Source organism: Scleropages formosus, chromosome 8, assembly GCF_900964775.1.
Source record: "Scleropages formosus chromosome 8, fSclFor1.1, whole genome shotgun sequence".
NCBI lineage: Eukaryota > Metazoa > Chordata > Actinopteri > Osteoglossiformes > Osteoglossidae > Scleropages > Scleropages formosus.
Window position 1 is genome coordinate 27,265,250 of NC_041813.1, and position 18,829 is coordinate 27,284,078.

Below are 18,829 nucleotides of genomic sequence, written 5' to 3' on the forward strand. Positions count from 1 at the left end.
CCCTTGTGTCCCTGCGGGGACTCCTGTTACGCAGCGAAGGAGTCGGTGCATCTGGCACCTGTGTGACAGGTGGAGGTGCAGGTGGAGCAGCTCCATTGACTCGAGCTGCGAGACTCTGCAGGCCAAACCATCTACACTATTCGTTCTTCATGCAGGAGGAGGAGTGAACATCTGTTTTCTGGGTAATGTTTACATTTTTCAGTTTTCTTTTTTAAAAAAATAAATGTATACATTCCGGTGTTATGGAACGTACTTGTTTATTATTTCAAATAAACATTTTTGAACTGGTTTGTCTCTTCTCGTGGCAACACAAGGTTTGAAAGAAAGTGCTGTTACATTTTTTTTTGAAAGATCTGATGATCTCTTGTCACCTTGTAGGATGTTCGCCCCTTGATCCGGATCTTTTAGTCGTACGTAGAGTTTTTTTTTCAGTTCCTCTGCACCTTTTGCAGTTTTTCTTTGAACTCGGGCCAATTGTCATTTACTGCGTTTCGTGGGAGAGACAGTACATCCCCGGCAGGGAAAGTGTCAGGAGCGCTCCTCCGAAAACGCGGTAAAAATGTGGTGTCCCGTGCAGAATCCCAGAGAACAGCTGCCAATGGACCGAATGGATGTTTACCCGCCGAATCCAGCGGTTCCCCTTTCTGTTACCGCACCGAGTGTGTAAAACACATGGCATCATAGCGGGAAAAGAACTGTTGCCACGTGTTTCGTTAAGTAGTCGAACTATACTCGCAAACCCCCGGCCCGAACAATCAGGTCGTGATGACATTTGTAAAAAAAAAAAAAAAAAAAAAAAAGAAAATATTAGATTTTATACATAACACGAACCACTAAATGCAGATGCGTTTGCTGCCCGTTGGGACGCGCGAGCGGAGTACAAAGAGACCGTTTCCTTAAGTTTCGGGTTTAAAAGAGTCGCTACTTCGGGTTGGACGAAATCGCACGTTCAGGCTCTACTAGTAATATGTGATGTCCTTTTTTCGTTTTAGTACAAAATTTAGTTTGTTTTGTTTTGTTTTTTTTTTCCTGGCAGCGTGCTCGCTCTTGAAAATGCGGTTCATTGATTGAAAATAACGACACCGCGTAAAGGCACACAATTCGTGTCCGCTGCGGGACTGGACACAAGTGACAAGTGCAGCGACTATTGCTTAGCAACCATAAATCCTCGCGGAGGCAACGCGGTTGTCCAATGAAAGCTAAGAAAACGGTGACGCCATTTCTGGTGTTGTGTGAAGTTATGTAAAGTATTGTAGTGCGCTTCATTTTTTTCCACGCGAAGGGGTAACGTCGTTTCAGCAGCTATGGCACCTGAAACGAGCTTGTTCCATTTGCTGGACTTGTGTATCGACGCCCCGCAGTTCAGCACAGTGAACTACTCGGCTCTGCACTCGCTGCTGAGCGAAATCCTGAAACGCGTGGTCCCCGAGGAGAAAGATGCGGTTGCCATGAAAAGCGTGTGTCAGGTGAGTATCACCTGTGTATGTGTGTGTACCGCAGTCACTCTTTGACTGGCCCGAGTCTTACGCTCGCACAGCTTTTGAGTAACTAAAGCAAGTCCTGTGATATTGGACCGGGCTCGGGGGGAGGAGTCACTCAGAAGCCGCCGCCGCCGGGTTCGAATCCGCGCTGTCACTCACTGTGTAGTGTCTGTGAGCAAAGTGTTAAATCAACCTGGTCTCTTAAAGCTGTGAATGGGTAAATCAATCTTAGTTAGTGGCTTAGTATAGTAGTGTAGCTGACATTCCGCTAACGTTTTGTGATTCACCTGATTAACTTTTTCAACTATAATTCATGCAGAACATCAGCGATGTCTAAGTACGTCGTTTTCCGCCTAAGTGTGACTTTGTTCAACTGGTTGTCCGATTGGTTTCGTTCAGCTGACGACAAGGCGTCCGCTAAGCGAATACGTGTCGCTGAACGTGTGGCGCCCTTTGCTGCCGCCTAGCGGTGGGATCCCGGCGGTGCGGTGCGGTGCGGTGCGGTAGTGATGATGTGCTGCTCTCGTCAGCCGCCTCTCGTCTGATGTCCTTGGCTGTGGCCGTGGGATGTTTGCCTGTGTTGTGCTGACCTTTCTCCAGCGCTGAGAGGTTAAACGTGCTTAAACTCATACCGCGCATATTTTGTTAGGACACCTTTTGTGAAGGGCAGCTTTTCATGCTAATAATAACCGCATCTTTTTGTTTACACGTCTCTCTGCAAAGACTTCCATCCGTACTGGTGACATGAGAAGGTGGAGAAAAGCAGTGTCTGTCACTGAACACTGGACTGGCTGTGGGCCTCCCTGCTCCAAAAATATAAATAACCTTTTAAACCTTTTCAGTCTAGCTACAGAAAACTACAGAGAGCAGAAACTGCCGTAATAAAAGTTCCTGATGACTTATTATGGCTGCAGATTCCTGTTCCCCTTCCACTGTAATTTGTGGTAATCCTCGGCAGAGCCTTCCGACGACCACTTTTACTGTCCCGTCTTGACGCTCTCTGTGGAATTTCAAATATTGCACTTCGGTGGTTCAGCTCCTGTCTCGCACCCTGCGGCTTCCATGTTTCTCAGTAATATCACTTAAGAAGTGGGCAGTGTAAAGTGTGGTGTTCCTCAGGGCTCCATTCTAGGACCTCTGCTCGTTGATCGGCGCATGTTCCCCCTGCTGCGTAAATACTAAAAATCACGTGGCGTGAGTTTTTTGATGACGCTGCTGTGGTTGCAAGCCACTGGTATAACTGCTCAGTAGTGTCACATGGCGGTCTGTCTTTGAACCTGTTGACTGCACCTCATACAAAAGGTTTCCTTTTTTCTTGGCTCCCCACTCATCTTCTGTCAGTCAATTCCCCACCTTCCACTCTTTATTCATTTGACTCTGGGCCTCCTATATGTCCCTTAAGCTCACCTGCATTCTGTGGGAGATCAGGCTGTCTCTTGCTACACCCCCAAAGTGTGGTATTCTTTTCCCAAAAACATGGATTCTCATTCTCTAAGCACCTTTACATCCAGGCTGAGGGTATGAGTTTAGAATTGCCTTCAAGTGTCATCATTCTCTCCTTCTGTTGCTGTAATGCACGTTGCACTGTTCTCGGAGATGTACTTCGCTTTGGAGAAAAGCACTGCCAAATGAATAAATGTAAATTTAAGTGTAAATGTGTTATTTTCTCTTTATATTATGTTCTTTTGTTGATGTGTTTTTGTCTAAATTTGTTGCTTTGCTATTGTGCTGTATTTACCATTCTTCCTGTAAAGTACTTTAAGAATATGCTTCTAATGGTGCTGTATAAAATAAAGTTTATTGTTATCACCATTAACACTGTTATATGTAAATTGCCCATTATATGCATACTAGTATCTTGGACCACATGGACCTATTCTCTTACTGTTTAGCTCGCACACATTCCCACTGCTATGTATTAATTTAGTTTAATTAGTCCCAGACTACATTTGTCTATTTCACATGACCAGAGCTGGGAAGAGTAATCAAAAAAGTAAAATTGATACAAATGTCGATACAAATGTACCGACTCCTACTCCAGTAACACAATAATTGACTCCGACTCCGACTCCACAGCACCGTTCAGAACATCAAAATCCGATTATATCTAGCGTCATCATGCAAACTATTTTACTACAAATAGAGGAATGTGTGATGCAGGTACAGGAATGATATTCCACTGAAGAGTTGGCACTGAAATTTTTGGTTAGAAATCAAGCAGAAATTACCTAGATAGTGATTAGTTAGAAGAACAACGACTTATAGCAACATGTTTTCCTAGATTGCATGTGGAGTATACGTATGCTGGGATGACATCCTTTGGCAGACTAAGATGACAATGCACATGTGACATGTAGGTGGTGTGTAACCAGTATATCTTTAAGGATTAGGGTGGATTTGTATCCAGTCATACCCTTTACTTACTAAAGTGTGGTAAAACCCACCCAGGACCAGACTGCTAGTTCTAGTGCAGGTAGTAGTGTCCACATAAAAACCAGTAAAAGGAACAAGGTGGGGAAAAACTTGCCAGCTTTACTAGAAAATTAGGAACATCTGTTTACAATATTCATGTTAAATCCAACATTAAATTACAATAGATAGTAAATAAGTTCACAGAGGGGGGTGCGGTGGCGCGGCGGGTTTGGCCGGGCCCCGTTCTCTGGTGGGTCTGGGGTTTCAGTCCCGCTTGGGATGCCTTGCGACGGACTGGCGTCCCGTCCTGGGTGCGTCCCCTCCCTCTCCAGCCTTTCGCCCCGTGTTGCCGGGTTAGGCTCCGGCTCCCTGCGACCCCACATGGGACAAGTGGTTTCAGGTGTGTGTGTTTATGAGATGAGTTAGTGCTCACAAATTTTGTTATAACACCACTGTGGGTGAATATTTGTACTAACACAACGCTGGGTGCTGCTCTTGTTTGTAAAGCAAAATACATACATAATTTGTCAAACTTAAACTTAACATCCGAAAGTACAATTTCCATGTAGTGCCATTACTGATAATTACTGTCTCATTACAACAAATTAGCTGACATTAACGCACAAAAAATTAATAAACATACCACTTCAGACTTTCTAGAATTTAATTTTGAATGCGATCTCTAATCCCAATTTCCAGTAGGATAAAATAAAATGAACCTCTATATATTTCAAAAATTCTTTTCATTCGTCTTACTCGGCACATGTTGCAAACATGTAAATGTCATTTTTGTTAACATATTTTATAAAAATAAAAAGTTGCAGATCACCAGATAACCATGTAACAATTTTAGACTCTCGTACAATATAGACAAAATGTACCTTATTAAATTTATTCACAATCACCTATCAGACTCAGGTCAATAGGCAGCTGTGCAAGTAATATGTGTCAGCAAAAATGGTGATACTGTACAAATTAACTTTACAATATCGACAACTGTGTGTCTGGATCTAGTGCTGTTTGCATATTGAAAACTGCACTTTTGTTAAGTCTGAGTTGTAAGTCACTTGCGAGAAAAGAATGTGCTAAATGAATTAATTCCTCCTCGACCTGTCTGCAGCATTCAACGCTGTCAACCACCGGACTCTGCTGTCCTCTCTTGGACAGCTTGGCATCAAAGGAGCAGCACTGAAATGGTTTGAGTCCTACTTGTCAGGTAGATCCTTCCAAGTGGTCTGGTGGAGCTTCCGATCATCTCTCTCAGCCTCTCTCAACTGGTGTTCCGCAGGGCTCGGTACTGGGCCCCCTACTCTTCTCAATCTACACCTCTTCCCTCGGCCCTGTCATCGTCTCCCACAGATTCTGCTACCGTTCCCGTGCCAGTGACACCCAGCTCTTCCTCTCCTTTCCCCACGGAGCTACAGACGTTTCCTTCACCATCACCACTTACCTCTCGGACACCTCTGCCTGGATGTCTGATCGTGACGTAAAACTCAATCTCGCCATAGTACATCCTTCACCTCCCATCTGGTCCATCCTCCTGTTGAGAACTCCATCAAACTGGACAATTCAGTCTTTTTGCCTACCTCATCGGCTAAGAGCCTGGAAGTAATGATTGATTCAAGTCTGTCTTTCTCTCAACGTATTGAAGCTACAACGTAGTCCTGCAGGTAATTCCTGCATAACATGCGCAGGATCTGCCCTTATCACACAACAAAGTATATGAAACTCCTCGTCCAGGCCATGGTGATAGCCTGCCTGGACTACTGCAACTTTCTCCCGCCTGGCCTTCGGGCCTCTGCCATCAAACGTCTCCCGATGATACAAAAGGCTGCCGCATGAGTCGTGTTTCACGTAATTTATTTGCACTGGTCAGCCGTAAACTCTGGTTTGTCAACAATAAACGGGTGTCGTTGCTCTGGGGAACTATAACGGTTTATGGTTATAAAGCCAGGCAGCACAGTGGCACAGCAGGTAGCACTGGTGCCTGAGGTTGGACTTCAGTTTGTATTTGGCTTGGTCTCTGTCGAGTTTGTTTTCCCTCTTTGCATAGTTTTTCCCACACAGCCCTAAAACATGTATCGAGTGAATTTTTGACTCGAAATTCGTTTAGTATGTGTGTGAGTGGATGGACATGTGGGATTTCCTTGCGATGGACTGGTATCCATTCCATAATGTACCCTGCTTGTCCCCTTTGTTTCCGGTAGAGGCTCCAGACCATTGTGACCCTGGATAGGACAAGCAGTTTGTGAAAATTAAAAAAAAAAAAAAAAAAAAACGGTATATAAAGAGAGGGTAACGGTGAAGAGTGCTGTGTTTTTAAAGCATCGTAAAACATTACATCCCAAAAAATGTAAACTAACAAGAAGAGCGACAAAAGTAGCATAAGAGTAAAAACTACTGATGCCAAACCCTACTTTGGAAAGTACAGTTACTCCAAAAATGTACTGAAATACAAGTAAAGGGGTAACTGTAACTGGTTACTACCGACCTCGACAAGGGACTGATTGCTTGGCCTCTGCGAGGTTGTTTCTTCACCAACCCGTCTTCCTGTTCCTTTTTCCTTTTCCATGTAATCCATGGCTGCCATCCAGGACGATCTGAAAGACTTCTTTGAGCTGAAGCAGTCCCTAGATGGCTTGCAGAGTGAGTTCAAGGAACTGCAAGAGCAGCTGTCCCAGGTGAGGATGCAGTAGGTAGTACCCAGACATGCAATGAACTACATTCTACGATATTTCGTAACTGATCGATTTTATATCTATCTATTTTTCTATTTAGTCCGTAGCTCCAATCCAGGACCATCTCAAAGACATCCATGAGTCACAGGGTAACCTTCAGAGTGAGTTTAACGGGCTGCAGGAGCAGATGTCCGTGGTGAGCAGAGAGTTTGTTTTAGCCAAAGACATAGCAAAAGACACTCTTTTGTTTTTTTTTCCCCCCATTCACCAGTTTACTTGTATTTATTCTTTTCTATTCAGTCTATGGCTTCAGTGGAGGACCATCTCAAAGATATATATGAGCTGAAGGAGTACCGTGAAGCCCTTCAGAGTGAGTTGAAGGGGCTGCAAGAGCAGCTGTCCCAGGTGAGCAAAGAGCAGGTCATGGCCAAATGACTTTGTATTCCAGGCCTTCCCAACTTGCCAACCTTAATTCTTCCCCAAAAAGTTGGTGTTAGGTGTCAGCACGAAACAAAAAGCATTACTTTTACCATTTTCTCTTGTGAGGGCAAATGATGACATGTCATGGTCATCCCAGCAACACCCCTTTACACCTGTATAACTGCCTTTAAACACTGTTAAACTACATGAAAGATACTTCTCAAGCTTCTAAATGGAAGCTTACTGTAAATATTTATTCATTTAGCTAACTCTTCAAATTGAGTTCAAGTGACGTTTGTGTATGAAGCTACTCAAAATTATTTATGCACTTATATAACTGAGTAGCCTGCATGGGACAATTCAGGCTCAGTACATTGATCAAGTTTATTGCAGGAGGGGATAAGTGCCATGTAAAACAATGCCATTTGCATTTAGTCTAATTGAAGATTATGTGTTATAGTGTTTTGATTAAAGATGTACACTGATTTTTTGAAGAGGTGGTAACTTTTTTGGCTGCTTTGTCCCCTGACCATGTTTTTTTTTTAGTTTAAACATAATTTTCACATGATTTTCTATCACATGACTTCTCATAGGAGCAAGTATAGTGTTATACCTGAAATGACTATAATCAGGAAAACAAATCACAGTGAAAAAAAACTGTGGAACAACAGAAATCACAGTTAATGCGAAATTCAAGAGCAAGTACAAAAGCAGTCACACAGCAGCAGAGCGCACAAAGTACGAGTTCCGGGTGAGTTCATAGCACTCGGAAAAGTCTGTCCCACACGCGTCCTCCGCGACACTTCTTGCAGAGAGCTTTGCCGGAGTGCGTTGTAATGAAAAAGTCGTTAAGCAGCTTTGGTTTAATAAAATAAACACTGGCCTTTACTACGAAAAAACACGAAACAAAAAAGGTAGTAAACCAGGGAAGGATGTATATTTTCCGACTGACCTTTCTCGCTCGCTTTCCATTTCTGTTCAATCCATGGTTGCAAACCAGGACCATTTCAAAGATATCCAGAATCTGAAGGAGTCCCAGATTGCCCTTCAGAGTGAGCTGAAGGTGTTGCAAGAGCAGCTGTCCCAGGTGAGCAGAGTAAGGGACAGCTGATACCGTAGTGGTTAGAGCTGTTGCCTTTGGACCTACTGTTGTAGTACCCTTGAGCAAGGTACTTGTCCTGAATTGCTCCAGTAAAATTACCCAGCTGTATAAATGGGTAAATCACTGTAAGTAGCTTAAAACTGTAAGTCACTTTGGATAAAAGCATCAGCTAAATGCATAAATGTAAGTTACGGCTGAACACACGGCGAGTTACATTGTATTGTATTTTTTGGAGGAACCTGTTCATTTTCCCACTTCTTCTGTTCAATTCATGGCTCCGATGAAGGACCATCTCAAAGATGTCCATGAGCTCAAGGAATCCCGGGGTGCTCTTCAGAGTGAGCTGAAGGGCCTGCAGGAGCAGCTCTCCCAGGTGAGTACAGAGCAGGTCATGGCTTTTCACGAATCAGGAAAATTGCGTGGAGAAAAAGTCAGGCTGATAAGTAGTAGTCAAAACTTTTGGGGGTCATTCCAGTCATCCAGCTCTGAGGTCGACATTAAATGTGCTTTTTTACATCTTATTTCCTAATACTCTGAATTTCATCTCGCCTGAATTCCCTTCTCTGGATAGCTAGTAAAACTCTCCCAGTGCTGTATATGTGTTGTGTTATTTTGACCATTCCATTTATCTAATTTTCTGTCCTCTGAGATTAATGACTCTGTAATTGATTGTTGGGTCAGTGCAGGAGGCTGTTTTTTTTTTTGGCTGAATTGTTTTCTTTCTATTTTTGTCCTTTTTGTATTCAGTTCATGGCTCAGATTCAGGACCAGAAAAATGAAATAGTTGAACTAAAGGAATATCGTGACGCCCTTCAGAGTGAGGTGAAGGGTCTGAAGGAAAAGTTGTCCCAGGTGGGCAGAGAACAATGGCCAGACAAGAAGTGAACTCCACTGGATTACAATAAATGACATTGGGTCGCACTGTGTTGTCTTGCAATGGACTTTGCCTCAATAATGAAAATTGTGTAGAGACGGGAACCAGAGCTGGAGCCGGGGCAGGAGGTCAGCCGGATTCAGCAAGGGGCCATCTGCCATCCCTCTCCTGCAGACCTCAGCAAGAGGGTCGGCCAGCCGGAGGAGCAGCTCCAAGGCGTGATGATGGAGGGCAACGGCAGGACAGTAGAGGGCTCGGAGGTGAAGGTGAGTGTCGGTGATGGAAGGCAGGGAGCGAGGCAGCTGGCGTGAATTGGCTGACCTGTAAAAGCTGTACAAATGAGTCATCTCAGCATTGGAATGTCAAGTAAGAATACAGCCTTGCCCCGAATCGCGAAGGTAACGTGTTCCTGAGAAACCCTTTACGAAGCAAACTCTCGGATTACCGGAAGCGTTGTGTTTTGACGCGACCCTGAGCTCCAAGCGGCGACACCCATTTCAACTGAAATATCACCAAATCCCATTAAAATGGACACAATAACTTCAGTAGTTAACATTAGTTATCGTAACACAGCATACCATGCAGTTTCCCTGAATTACTCTGAAATACTGCATGGCTTCTTATTATTGCTACCGTACAGCTGTCTACCTGTACTTGTCCGGCTGTTTTTGCAGTTACTGCAAACTGTACACCTAAAAGCATACGCATGATATTTAACACTACTGTTTTCAATTGATCCTTAATGCCGGAAAACAAAATGGCAAAGAAAAAGGAAAGGTATGAGAAATGCAAATGAACTCGTGCTCACTGAACACATTGACACACGTACACGTGGCATCTCAGTGCCTGGACTGTGTGTTTCTATGTGTTTAATCCCAGCTCAGTGAGTGTCCTTGGGGGTTTCTTCACTAAGACATGCTTCAGGTGACCTTGTGATTTTCAGCTGCTGATTTTGTGTGTGTGTGTGTGTGTGTATATGTGCGCATGCATTTGTGCACATGCGTTACATTGATCTGTTGCAGAGAAGTGTGAAAGACTGTACAGAGTTTACTATAACATACGTGACACTGTATGTCACCTTGGCTAAAGATACCAGATAAATACCGGTTAACAATCACTGTATTTCGCTTTGGAGAAGAGCATCTGCTCTATTAATAAATGTCAGTGTAGATGTCTTGCACTGTTCAGCTGTCGAGAGGCGCAAAAAATCTGAACTCAGTCATCATAAACTGGAAGAAAAAGCTTTGAAGTCAGGGTTTTTAATGAAACTTCTTGTAACTCGAATGGGTATATCTCAGGCTGACTGTAAACCCTTTAATGCTGCAGGATGAACTAGAGTGACTTACTTACGTATTGTAACTAACCCGAGACGTCGGCGTAAAAACACATTAATCACTTTGGACAACTGAGCCTATAGAAGTGTGAATAATGAAAACCCCAGTTGCTGCACAGTGGTCGAACATAATGGTCATCATTCACGGAGGCAGACTGAGAGCATTATGAGAGAACCCACTGTGCTCTCACAGCAGTTGGTGAAGCCCAGGTCTGACCTTGGGAGTATTACATTTACCTTTATTCATTTCGCTGATGGTTTTCTCCAAAGCAACTTACAATGTCCATGTACCTACAATTACTCACCCATTTGTATAGCTGGGTAATTTTTGCTGGAGCAATTTTTCTGGATAAGTACCTTGCTCACCTTGCTCAAGGGTACGACAGCCATAGGTGAAAATCGAACCTGCGCTCTTTGAGCCCAAAAGCAGCTGCTCTAACCACTACACTACCAGCTGCTACTGCTAGTAAAGCATGATGGCTTTATCCAGTCTTCTGCTGTTACAGAGCTCGGATGATCTGGAGCCAGGTCATAGGGACGGCAGGTTGCGGCAGGAGGGCACGTTCACTTCATCTTCTGTGGAAGTCAGCAAGAGGGCTAGCCAGCAGTTCCAACACGATGAAGAGGATTTCATGGCAGAGGGCATCGGCAGGACAGTGGAAGGCTCAGAAGTGCAGGTACGTTGCATCCAGGGAGTAAAGCAGCTATCAAGAGAACAGACTTACTAAAAGCTTTTTTAACAAATGTTTCTTAGCAATTAAACTTGAACAAGGTAGGAAGGGACCTGAATGTAAATTTACACTGTGGCCATTTTATTAGGCGCACCTACCTAGTATTGGGAAGGTTCTGCTTTTGCCTCCTGAACAATGAAATCCTTTGATGCATGGATTCAGCAAGGTGCTAGAAGTATTCCTTGTAAAATTTGCTCGATTTTGACTTGAAAGCATCTCACGGTTCCTCCAAATTTTTTGCAACACATTCATGCCATGAACTGACTATACCACATCATGACAAAGATATTTTACTGGGTTGATATCTGGGGACTGTGCAGGCTGTTGAAGTAAACTGAAATCACTTTCTTGTTTCTGGAACAACTTTTAAGTGATGCATGCTGTGTGACACATTGTTCTCTTGGAATTACATACTTGGAAAAGGGGTAGAATGTTGCTGTGAAGGGATGCGCCTGGTGAGCAACAATGCTTAGGTATGCTGTGGCATTCCACTGATGCTTAATTGTATTGAGGGCCTAATGTGTTCCAAGAAAACATCCCCCATATCATTACCCAACCACCACCGGTCTGTACCCTTGACACAAAGCAGACAGGAGTAGAAATTGGTGTGGCTTTTGCTGCGGTAGCATATCCACTTCACGATTTGACAAGTTGTCCTTCAGAGAAGCTTTTCTGTGCACCACTGTTGCACTGAGCAGTTATTTTTGTACCTGTGGCCTTAGGGTTAGGGTTAGCTTTGAGTCTGACCTCTGACATCTCTCATTAACAAGATATTTTTCCCCACAGAACTACCGCTAAGTGGATGTTTTTTGTTCCTTGTTAAAATCTCTGTAAACTCTAGGCGCTGTATTGCGTGAAAATCCCAGGAGTATGGTTGCTTCTAAGATGATGGAACCAACAATCATACTGCTGTTCAAAATAATGTAGATGGGACTTATTCATTCTAAATCAGTCCAGCAGTAACTGACCCTCTCACCTCTGTCTTCATGCTTTATTTGTATTGAGTTGCAGCTACATGACCCAGGTGTTTGGAGAGGCAGGCTGTTTGTATTTATGAGCAGGTGTACCTGAAAAAGTAGCTGCCGAGTGCAGTATGAGGTGCTTCTCACCGTAAACTACCATGTGGTGAGATTTTTCTGTGTGTCTATTGGCTTACATGTTACACACTAAGGAGCTACTTAGCGAGCATCCCGCACAAGCAAGCATCCTGCAGCTTCAGAAACAGTGTGAGAAGCTCTATGACACCACCCGCCTGCTATTGGAAGGCCAAAGCCAGCAACAGAGGCAAATTGATGTAAGTAATGCTCTGCCCAACAGTTAGTTAACTGGGAATGTGAATACACTGATTGTGATGTGGCAAATTGCTCGAGTCTTACTTTGACTCTAACCTGTCTTGTTTCTGTCTCACGAGCCAGCATAACAACAGCATGCTCCAAGAGTTGCTGCTCAAGATTGATGCACAGGAGCAGGAGTGGCACAAGACCACGGACAAAACCTATGATGAAATAGACAGAAAGGTAACGTTAACTGGGGGGTGCTGCCCTCATCACTTGCTACTGCACCAGACAACCAGTAGCAAGTTCGTGCACATGGGTTTAAGGTACAAGAGTCCACTAGCTGTGGTTGGGCATCCCCATTAATGTTACTGACCTACCCTCTGTGCATTACGTCTCTGTCCATACCTGGCATTGCAAAACATGTCCTTGACTGAGAAACTCCACCTGTCCTCTACCCCACAGATGAACGAGAAAGAGTTGGAATTGATGAAGAAAAAACTGGAGAACTGCTGGGAGGTTGTATCTAAGGTGGTGCAGGTTCAGCCTGACTCAGAGCTGGATAACGCCGCTGCCATCAGGAAGTTAGTGACATGTCCCATTTTTTATTAATCCATGCATTATTTATTCAGTTGCTTAGCAAGACAGTTTTATCCAGAGCTGTCTTGTATTTAATTAGTTCATCCATTGATCTGCTTGTATGTTTTCCTTTGAAGGAGCTCAGAGTAACTGCCTGGCTAACAAATCCAAAGCTTTACTCACTATGCTTTTCTTTGTCATGGTCTTTTTCTGGCAATCCAATTACTGTCGTAATATATAAAACATAACAGAAGTAGATATTTCTGTTTTTGAATGTTTCACCCTTTGCACCCTCAAAAGCCTTGTTGATCCCTGCAAGCATAGTATAGTCCTAAAAGGAAAACTGAGCCTTAGTGTTGTTTTTTTCAGGCCACTCCCATCCCGTTTTCACTGCTTATCCTGCAACCGTCGTGTTGATGTGGGCCCTGGACTGTAAGTGGGTGTTGCAAGATGAACTTGTGGTCATGCAACCATATGAAGCTACACTGATAATACGGTCAACATTCAGTAACAACAGTAGGAGTTGTTAGCATTAAAACATTTCTGAGAACCTGAATAACTTTTATGCCTTATTTCACATAAAGACTTTAAAACTAAGCATCTTTCATCTGCAGTTTAATTTTAAATCTGTAATTGTTCAATAATTGGCGGTTTTGCTCATAGGAAACCACCAACTTTGCCTGTAGCATCAAGTCTGCCTTCACACAGACCCTTCCATCTAAGGAAAGTGGAAGAGGTCCAGCACCATTCCCAAAGGTAAGTGATGGGCTTGTGGGTTTATCCTCTGCTGTTTTCAGGGTAGTTCAGTAAGGAGAATCTCAACTACCTGCATGAGAAAATAGTTTGGATTCATGCTTGCAAAAGACCTGAAATATAATTTTATAATATTAGGTCATTCCTATTTGGATCCTGTTTGTGAACTTTTCAAATACAGGTGTCTGTCGATTTATAAAAGTAAGCCACTCCAGGAAACTTTGGATATATCAAATGTTCGGATACTGAGTGTATTCCTCATTATTTTAAATGGAAGAAAGAATAATGCGTTCCAGGCCTATCTGAAAGCCCCACGCCGGTTTCCCCAAGTATCACCAACACTGTAAAATAGGTGTATCATACTACAACCTACCTTGACCGTGCTGTTGACACTTGCTGCAGCAGAGTCAAACAGTCGCACTCACAAAGCACGCGTCCATACTGTAGGATAAGTGACAACCCTGGGGCCAAAACTATCCCCGTAACTCTCCAAAATGGTTGCCCGTTGCAGTATGTTCACACTGACACACATGGGTCCGCACTGCCTTATGGGAGAGGCACAGCTCCCCCCTCTGCTGCTACAATAAGAATAAACCCTGTGATTTTAGTATGTAATAGATAATTATCAAACGGTTTTCTGTTTCACTGACTGTGGTTTCTCTTCATAACAAATTGATCAGTTCTCTGCAGGATGAGCAAGAAACTAAGCAGGGGTCCACTGAGCATGTCATAGTTGCAGGTAGCTTAATATTACAAGTTTCTTTGGATAAAAGCATCAGCTAAATGAATAAATATAAAGAACACACAAAATGGAAGACACGCTCCTGTGGAATTTCCTACACTTCCCATAATGCAACACTCACATTCTTAACAAGCCGGTAGACGGAAGGATCTGGATGCAGACAAGTGAATCACTTGATGATTGTCAAACACTTAATGAGGTGCATTTATAGGCAGTAAGTTTTCCAAACAAATTGTTTCATATATCCTGCAGACAGCAACTAACAGTGCCAACAACAGTACATTACTTGCACATCACTCAACTTTCAATATTTTTTGGACAGGCTTCGGATAAATTTTTGTTATAGTAATTTTTAGGTCCGTAAATCAAAAGTTGGTATCAGTAGCCAAGAGCTGTTCTACTGAAATTTGGATAAAGAGAATTCGTTTTCACTCTTGAGAGGACTGTGTCCATTGCATTGTGATTGAGTCCATCCATCTGGTTGCTGGTACTCCTTTTTTCCATTTTGGTTTCCTAAAGAGAATACAATTTTTGCACGATACTGTATGTCCAAAGCGCAATAACCTCAGTCTTTGTGCTTATAATGACGTTCCGGTCTAATTTGATCCAACTTTATTCTTATGGATACATCAGCACCTTTGAGGACCTTTTCCAGATCTTCCTAGCTCTGTCAAGTGCTCGTCTTGGGTATATCTCTTGACTGCTAGATCCCTCGTTGCTGATTACTGAGTTCACAAAGCAGTGGTGTTTGACTTCTGTTATTCACTGTCAGCACTGAAACTCATTGCTTTTCCAGTTGTCATGGTTTTGGTTATCTTCACATTTGTTTATAGCCTATTTTTTTTCCTATCCATCTTTTTCTTATAAGATTTTAAGGTAGCCTTCGTTCTTTGCTATTTTCCAGATAATTTTTTTGGAAATGGGATGGCTGTACTTTTCCTCTTTGGTTTCATTTGGAGCTTGCATATCAGTAGTTCATGGTCTGTTCTATTGTCTGCTCCAAGTCCTATTTTTGCTGTAAAATCAAACTTTTCCATCTCTTGCCGCTAAGGATGTAGTCGATCTCGTTTCTGTGTGCTCCATCAAGCGATGTCCAATAGCATTGTACACAAATTGTTGGATTATTGCATTTTAGGTAATTGATATTGCAAAAGCTGATCAGTTTTTCTCCTGCCTTGTTTTTGTTACCAAGTCCACAAGGCCCAACAGTTCCCTTTCCTTTCCATTGCAGCTAGATACAAAAATTAGTGAAATGCAAATTTGTTTTGGTGTTTGACCTAAATTTCATTTACACTAAACAGGCACACAGATATTGGGCAGAGCCAGGTTGCTGTCCAAGAACAGTCTTTGGACCAGGGCTACAGAAAGCGAATGCAGTCCCACTTCCCTCCCATCCAGGGCACTACACACGGGACAGTACAGACTGTTCCCCAGCAGTAAGTTAGGAAGAGTCATCAAGAAAAACTGTGGTCACAAGAAGTACTTAGTGGGAAAATTGAAGGGCTGGCGGCACCATGGAGTCATGCTTGAAGAGAGGAAGTCTCTGCTTCTTGTTTATAGTCACTAGTCAGTTGGTATAGAACATCAATTTCCAGGGACATAAGTGGCTGTGAAGTTATGATGCACAGCACTCTTACTTATTTTTCTCTTCCAAAACCAGTGAGCAAATCCTAGACCTGCCAGTGTCCCAAAGTTGTGGAAGCAACCAAACTTCGACCCACCTCAGACAGCGCTACGCTCGCTTGCACCGAGGCATGAACCACGACAAAGAGAATGTGGAGATCCTGGGAAAAGACGGACATATATACAAGGGTTGCAGTAGTATGAGAGGCATGGAGCCCAGGCCACCTAACATCCCCAAAGAAGGTAAGAGACCACAAGTCAGCAGGGTCAAGGGGTCAAGACTGGCAGCACGTGCAGTAGTGGTTAAGTGACTTTTGTGAGCAAAAACTAGATGGTATAAATTCAACTTACTCAAGTGTGCAGAGCACATAGGTCACATTGTATGCCTGGGGAGCATGGAGAACATTGCTGAGTGCCTGTCTGACTTGCAAATGCCTGCAAAATAAGGGGACTGCTGACAGTCCAAGAAATTCAATATTTTGAAACTTGACCTTAGGGTCCCCCTGCACTCCTAGAGTGTTACTGGCACATAGCCACTGTGAGCTTAGACACTTAGTCCTCACAGAATGTGGTCCGGCATAATGAAAATTAGCTGTAATGAAAAAAATGACATAAATACCGTTTCCCTTAATATTGCAAGAATTTTGCTCATTTTAAACAACTTGCTTATGTGTTGAAGCCACTTCCAGATATCTCAGACACAAAAACTTTATGAATGAGCACGATGGTGACACTGATCAGCTGAAGCTGTAACATCACAGCAGCTTAACTTCGTCCTCTCAGAAAAGATCTTTGTTTAGTAGGCCATTCTTGTGACTGTTAACTCGCATCACGGGGGCCTCCTTACAGTTTTTATTAAGCAGGAGATTTCTAATATGAAAATACTTGTGACTTGTGTTACAATAAGCTGAACAAAACTGAGAAGTTCTTAATGAGCAAACTGCACTGCCATTTGCCCTGCGACTTTATGTAGGAGGCAGAGCGGCAGACAACATGAAACACTGACTGAACAAGCTATATTTACATTGAACACAGGAGTCCACGCAGTTCCAGCTGCTTTGTCCCCATTTCGGGAACGGAATTTAGTCCTGTTAAGTGAGGGAAACCTTTACTTGTCATATTTGACTTTGACCAGTGTGTCCTGCATCTGTCTCCCCCCAGCATATAGCCTATCCCTGAGAGGACACTGTCCTTAGCAAGTGAGCCGCTTGAATGAGACCACCGACATCCATCCCGTTCTGAGCTGGACGCTGCTCACCAGCTTCTATAGACTCAGGATGCAGAGACAGACTACAGGAGGGTGAATCGACAGTGATATCACTGTAGGCAAAGACTGAGTGGAGGGCATTTATGTGATGGATACAACTCTTTAATAAATCAGTTTCAAAACACGATAGCATGAAGACTTTGTGTTTTACTGAGGGCATCGGGGAAGCAGTTTATAGCAGCCTTTCTCAGTTTTCTTACTTGGCTGAATTTAAATCTTGTTTGGTTTTTGCTTGGCAGTTGAGGTAGCTGAGGGCACAGCTGTAGAGCTTGCTGAGAGTTGTGGAAATCCTTGTTAATGTGATCTGCCCGCCTTCCAGGAGTGTGGGAAAGGGTGTGTGCATGTGTGCCAACCCTGCCGTGCTCCGAGGTGTACCCGCCAGCCTCGCACCCTGTGATTCCAGGATAGGCTCCGGACCGCTGTAGCCCTGACCAGGACGAGGGGTCAGCAAGATTGAGTGAATGAATGAATGAATGAATGAATGAATGAATGGATGAATGAATGACCACCCCAAGGACTGTGCTTTCAGTTCGGAACTTGGAAGCTTTGCGGCGCGTCGATGACCCTTTCCTGCTGCTCGGTGTCAGACATCTAGTGTCTGAGTCCAAAAGAGAGCCACGTGGCTGTCCGTTACCAAGGAAACGCTTCTGCTGAGCACAGCCATGGCTACACACAGGTATGGAAGTCCGCTGGGAGGAGGAGCCCCAACGAACAGCTTTACTTCGGACTCACTGTCTGTACAACCGAACACGTGTAGTTGACGCACTTTGTCTAACACTGATTAATCTATACAGTACAGTGTTTCTTTCAGTGTTAGGTTTCTGTACTGTGCTGTTTAGAATTATTTACTCGTTTTTTACAGCAATGTGAGTTTTTCAGGCGCGATTCGAGATTCGCACCTTGATCCAGGTACTGCAGCGGGTCGGGATTCGGACCCGGTGCTTCGACTCGACGGTGTCTACAGAGGGAGCCCCAAAGAGCTTGTAAGGCGCCTAAAATAAAGTGTGGAAACATTGAAAGAAACAAGTTGTGACAGTACTGTACCCATAGAAAACTGCTGCTGAAGCCCCTTTCAAACTCATTAATAAAGTATGTCCCTGGTTTGCCTTGCAGTGTTGCTTTGTGTTGTTCACTCACTTTGACATATTTAAACGATACATCTGCTGCACACGAACGCTGTTAAACAACCGAAAGACGTTAAAAGTAGCACGTCCTGGCAGCCATCCGTTTCCGTGATAATAAGGCCCGGGAACCTGTCTCCTATCTCGAGTTTTTTTTTTTTTTTTTTTTTTTATAAGGGTGTTCAACAAATGTTGGAATAACAGCAGTGACTTGTGTATTTTTGGGGGTTCTCCAGTGAAATGGTGTCGGTAGAAAAGTAATTTAACGAATAAATTACGGGCAGCTCCGGGGCGAACTGTGAGCGTCCGCTGCGCGTTACCGCGTGAGGCACGGGCAAGAGCTCGAGCGGACGGAACCACTAAGAACAATAAGAAATAAAGTTCCCCTTTTCCGCATAGATATTGTCCCACGAGCGCGTTTTTAACTCGGAGCTCCAGG

At 43.6% G+C, this 18,829-nt stretch overlaps 1 protein-coding gene across 1 annotated transcript; it reads left to right on the forward strand.

Annotated features, from left to right (window-relative positions):
• Positions 1–1,238: 1,238 nt before the first annotated feature.
• LOC108936884 (glutamine-rich protein 2-like) lies at positions 1,239–17,431 on the forward strand. Its single transcript, XM_018756527.2, has 16 exons — positions 1,239–1,466; positions 6,488–6,574; positions 6,672–6,767; positions 6,872–6,976; positions 7,992–8,078; positions 8,380–8,466; positions 8,841–8,945; positions 9,063–9,233; positions 10,807–10,977; positions 12,203–12,325; positions 12,447–12,548; positions 12,771–12,889; positions 13,254–13,316; positions 13,548–13,640; positions 16,040–16,245; positions 17,164–17,431. The coding sequence occupies exons 1-16, from the start codon at positions 1,305–1,307 to the stop codon at positions 17,196–17,198; spliced, it is 1,812 nt and encodes a 603-aa protein (XP_018612043.2). The 5' UTR covers positions 1,239–1,304; the 3' UTR covers positions 17,199–17,431.
• Positions 17,432–18,829: the final 1,398 nt, after the last annotated feature.

Coding starts and splice junctions, on each gene's coding strand:
- LOC108936884 (XM_018756527.2), top strand. CDS start 1,305: ATGGCACCTGAAACGAGCTTGTTCCATTTGCTGGACTTGTGTATCGAC. Junction 6,575..6,671: donor TGCAAGAGCAGCTGTCCCAG/GTGAGGATGCAG, acceptor TTTTCTATTTAG/TCCGTAGCTCCAATCCAGGA. Junction 12,890..13,253: donor AACGCCGCTGCCATCAGGAA/GTTAGTGACATG, acceptor TGTTTTTTTCAG/GCCACTCCCATCCCGTTTTC.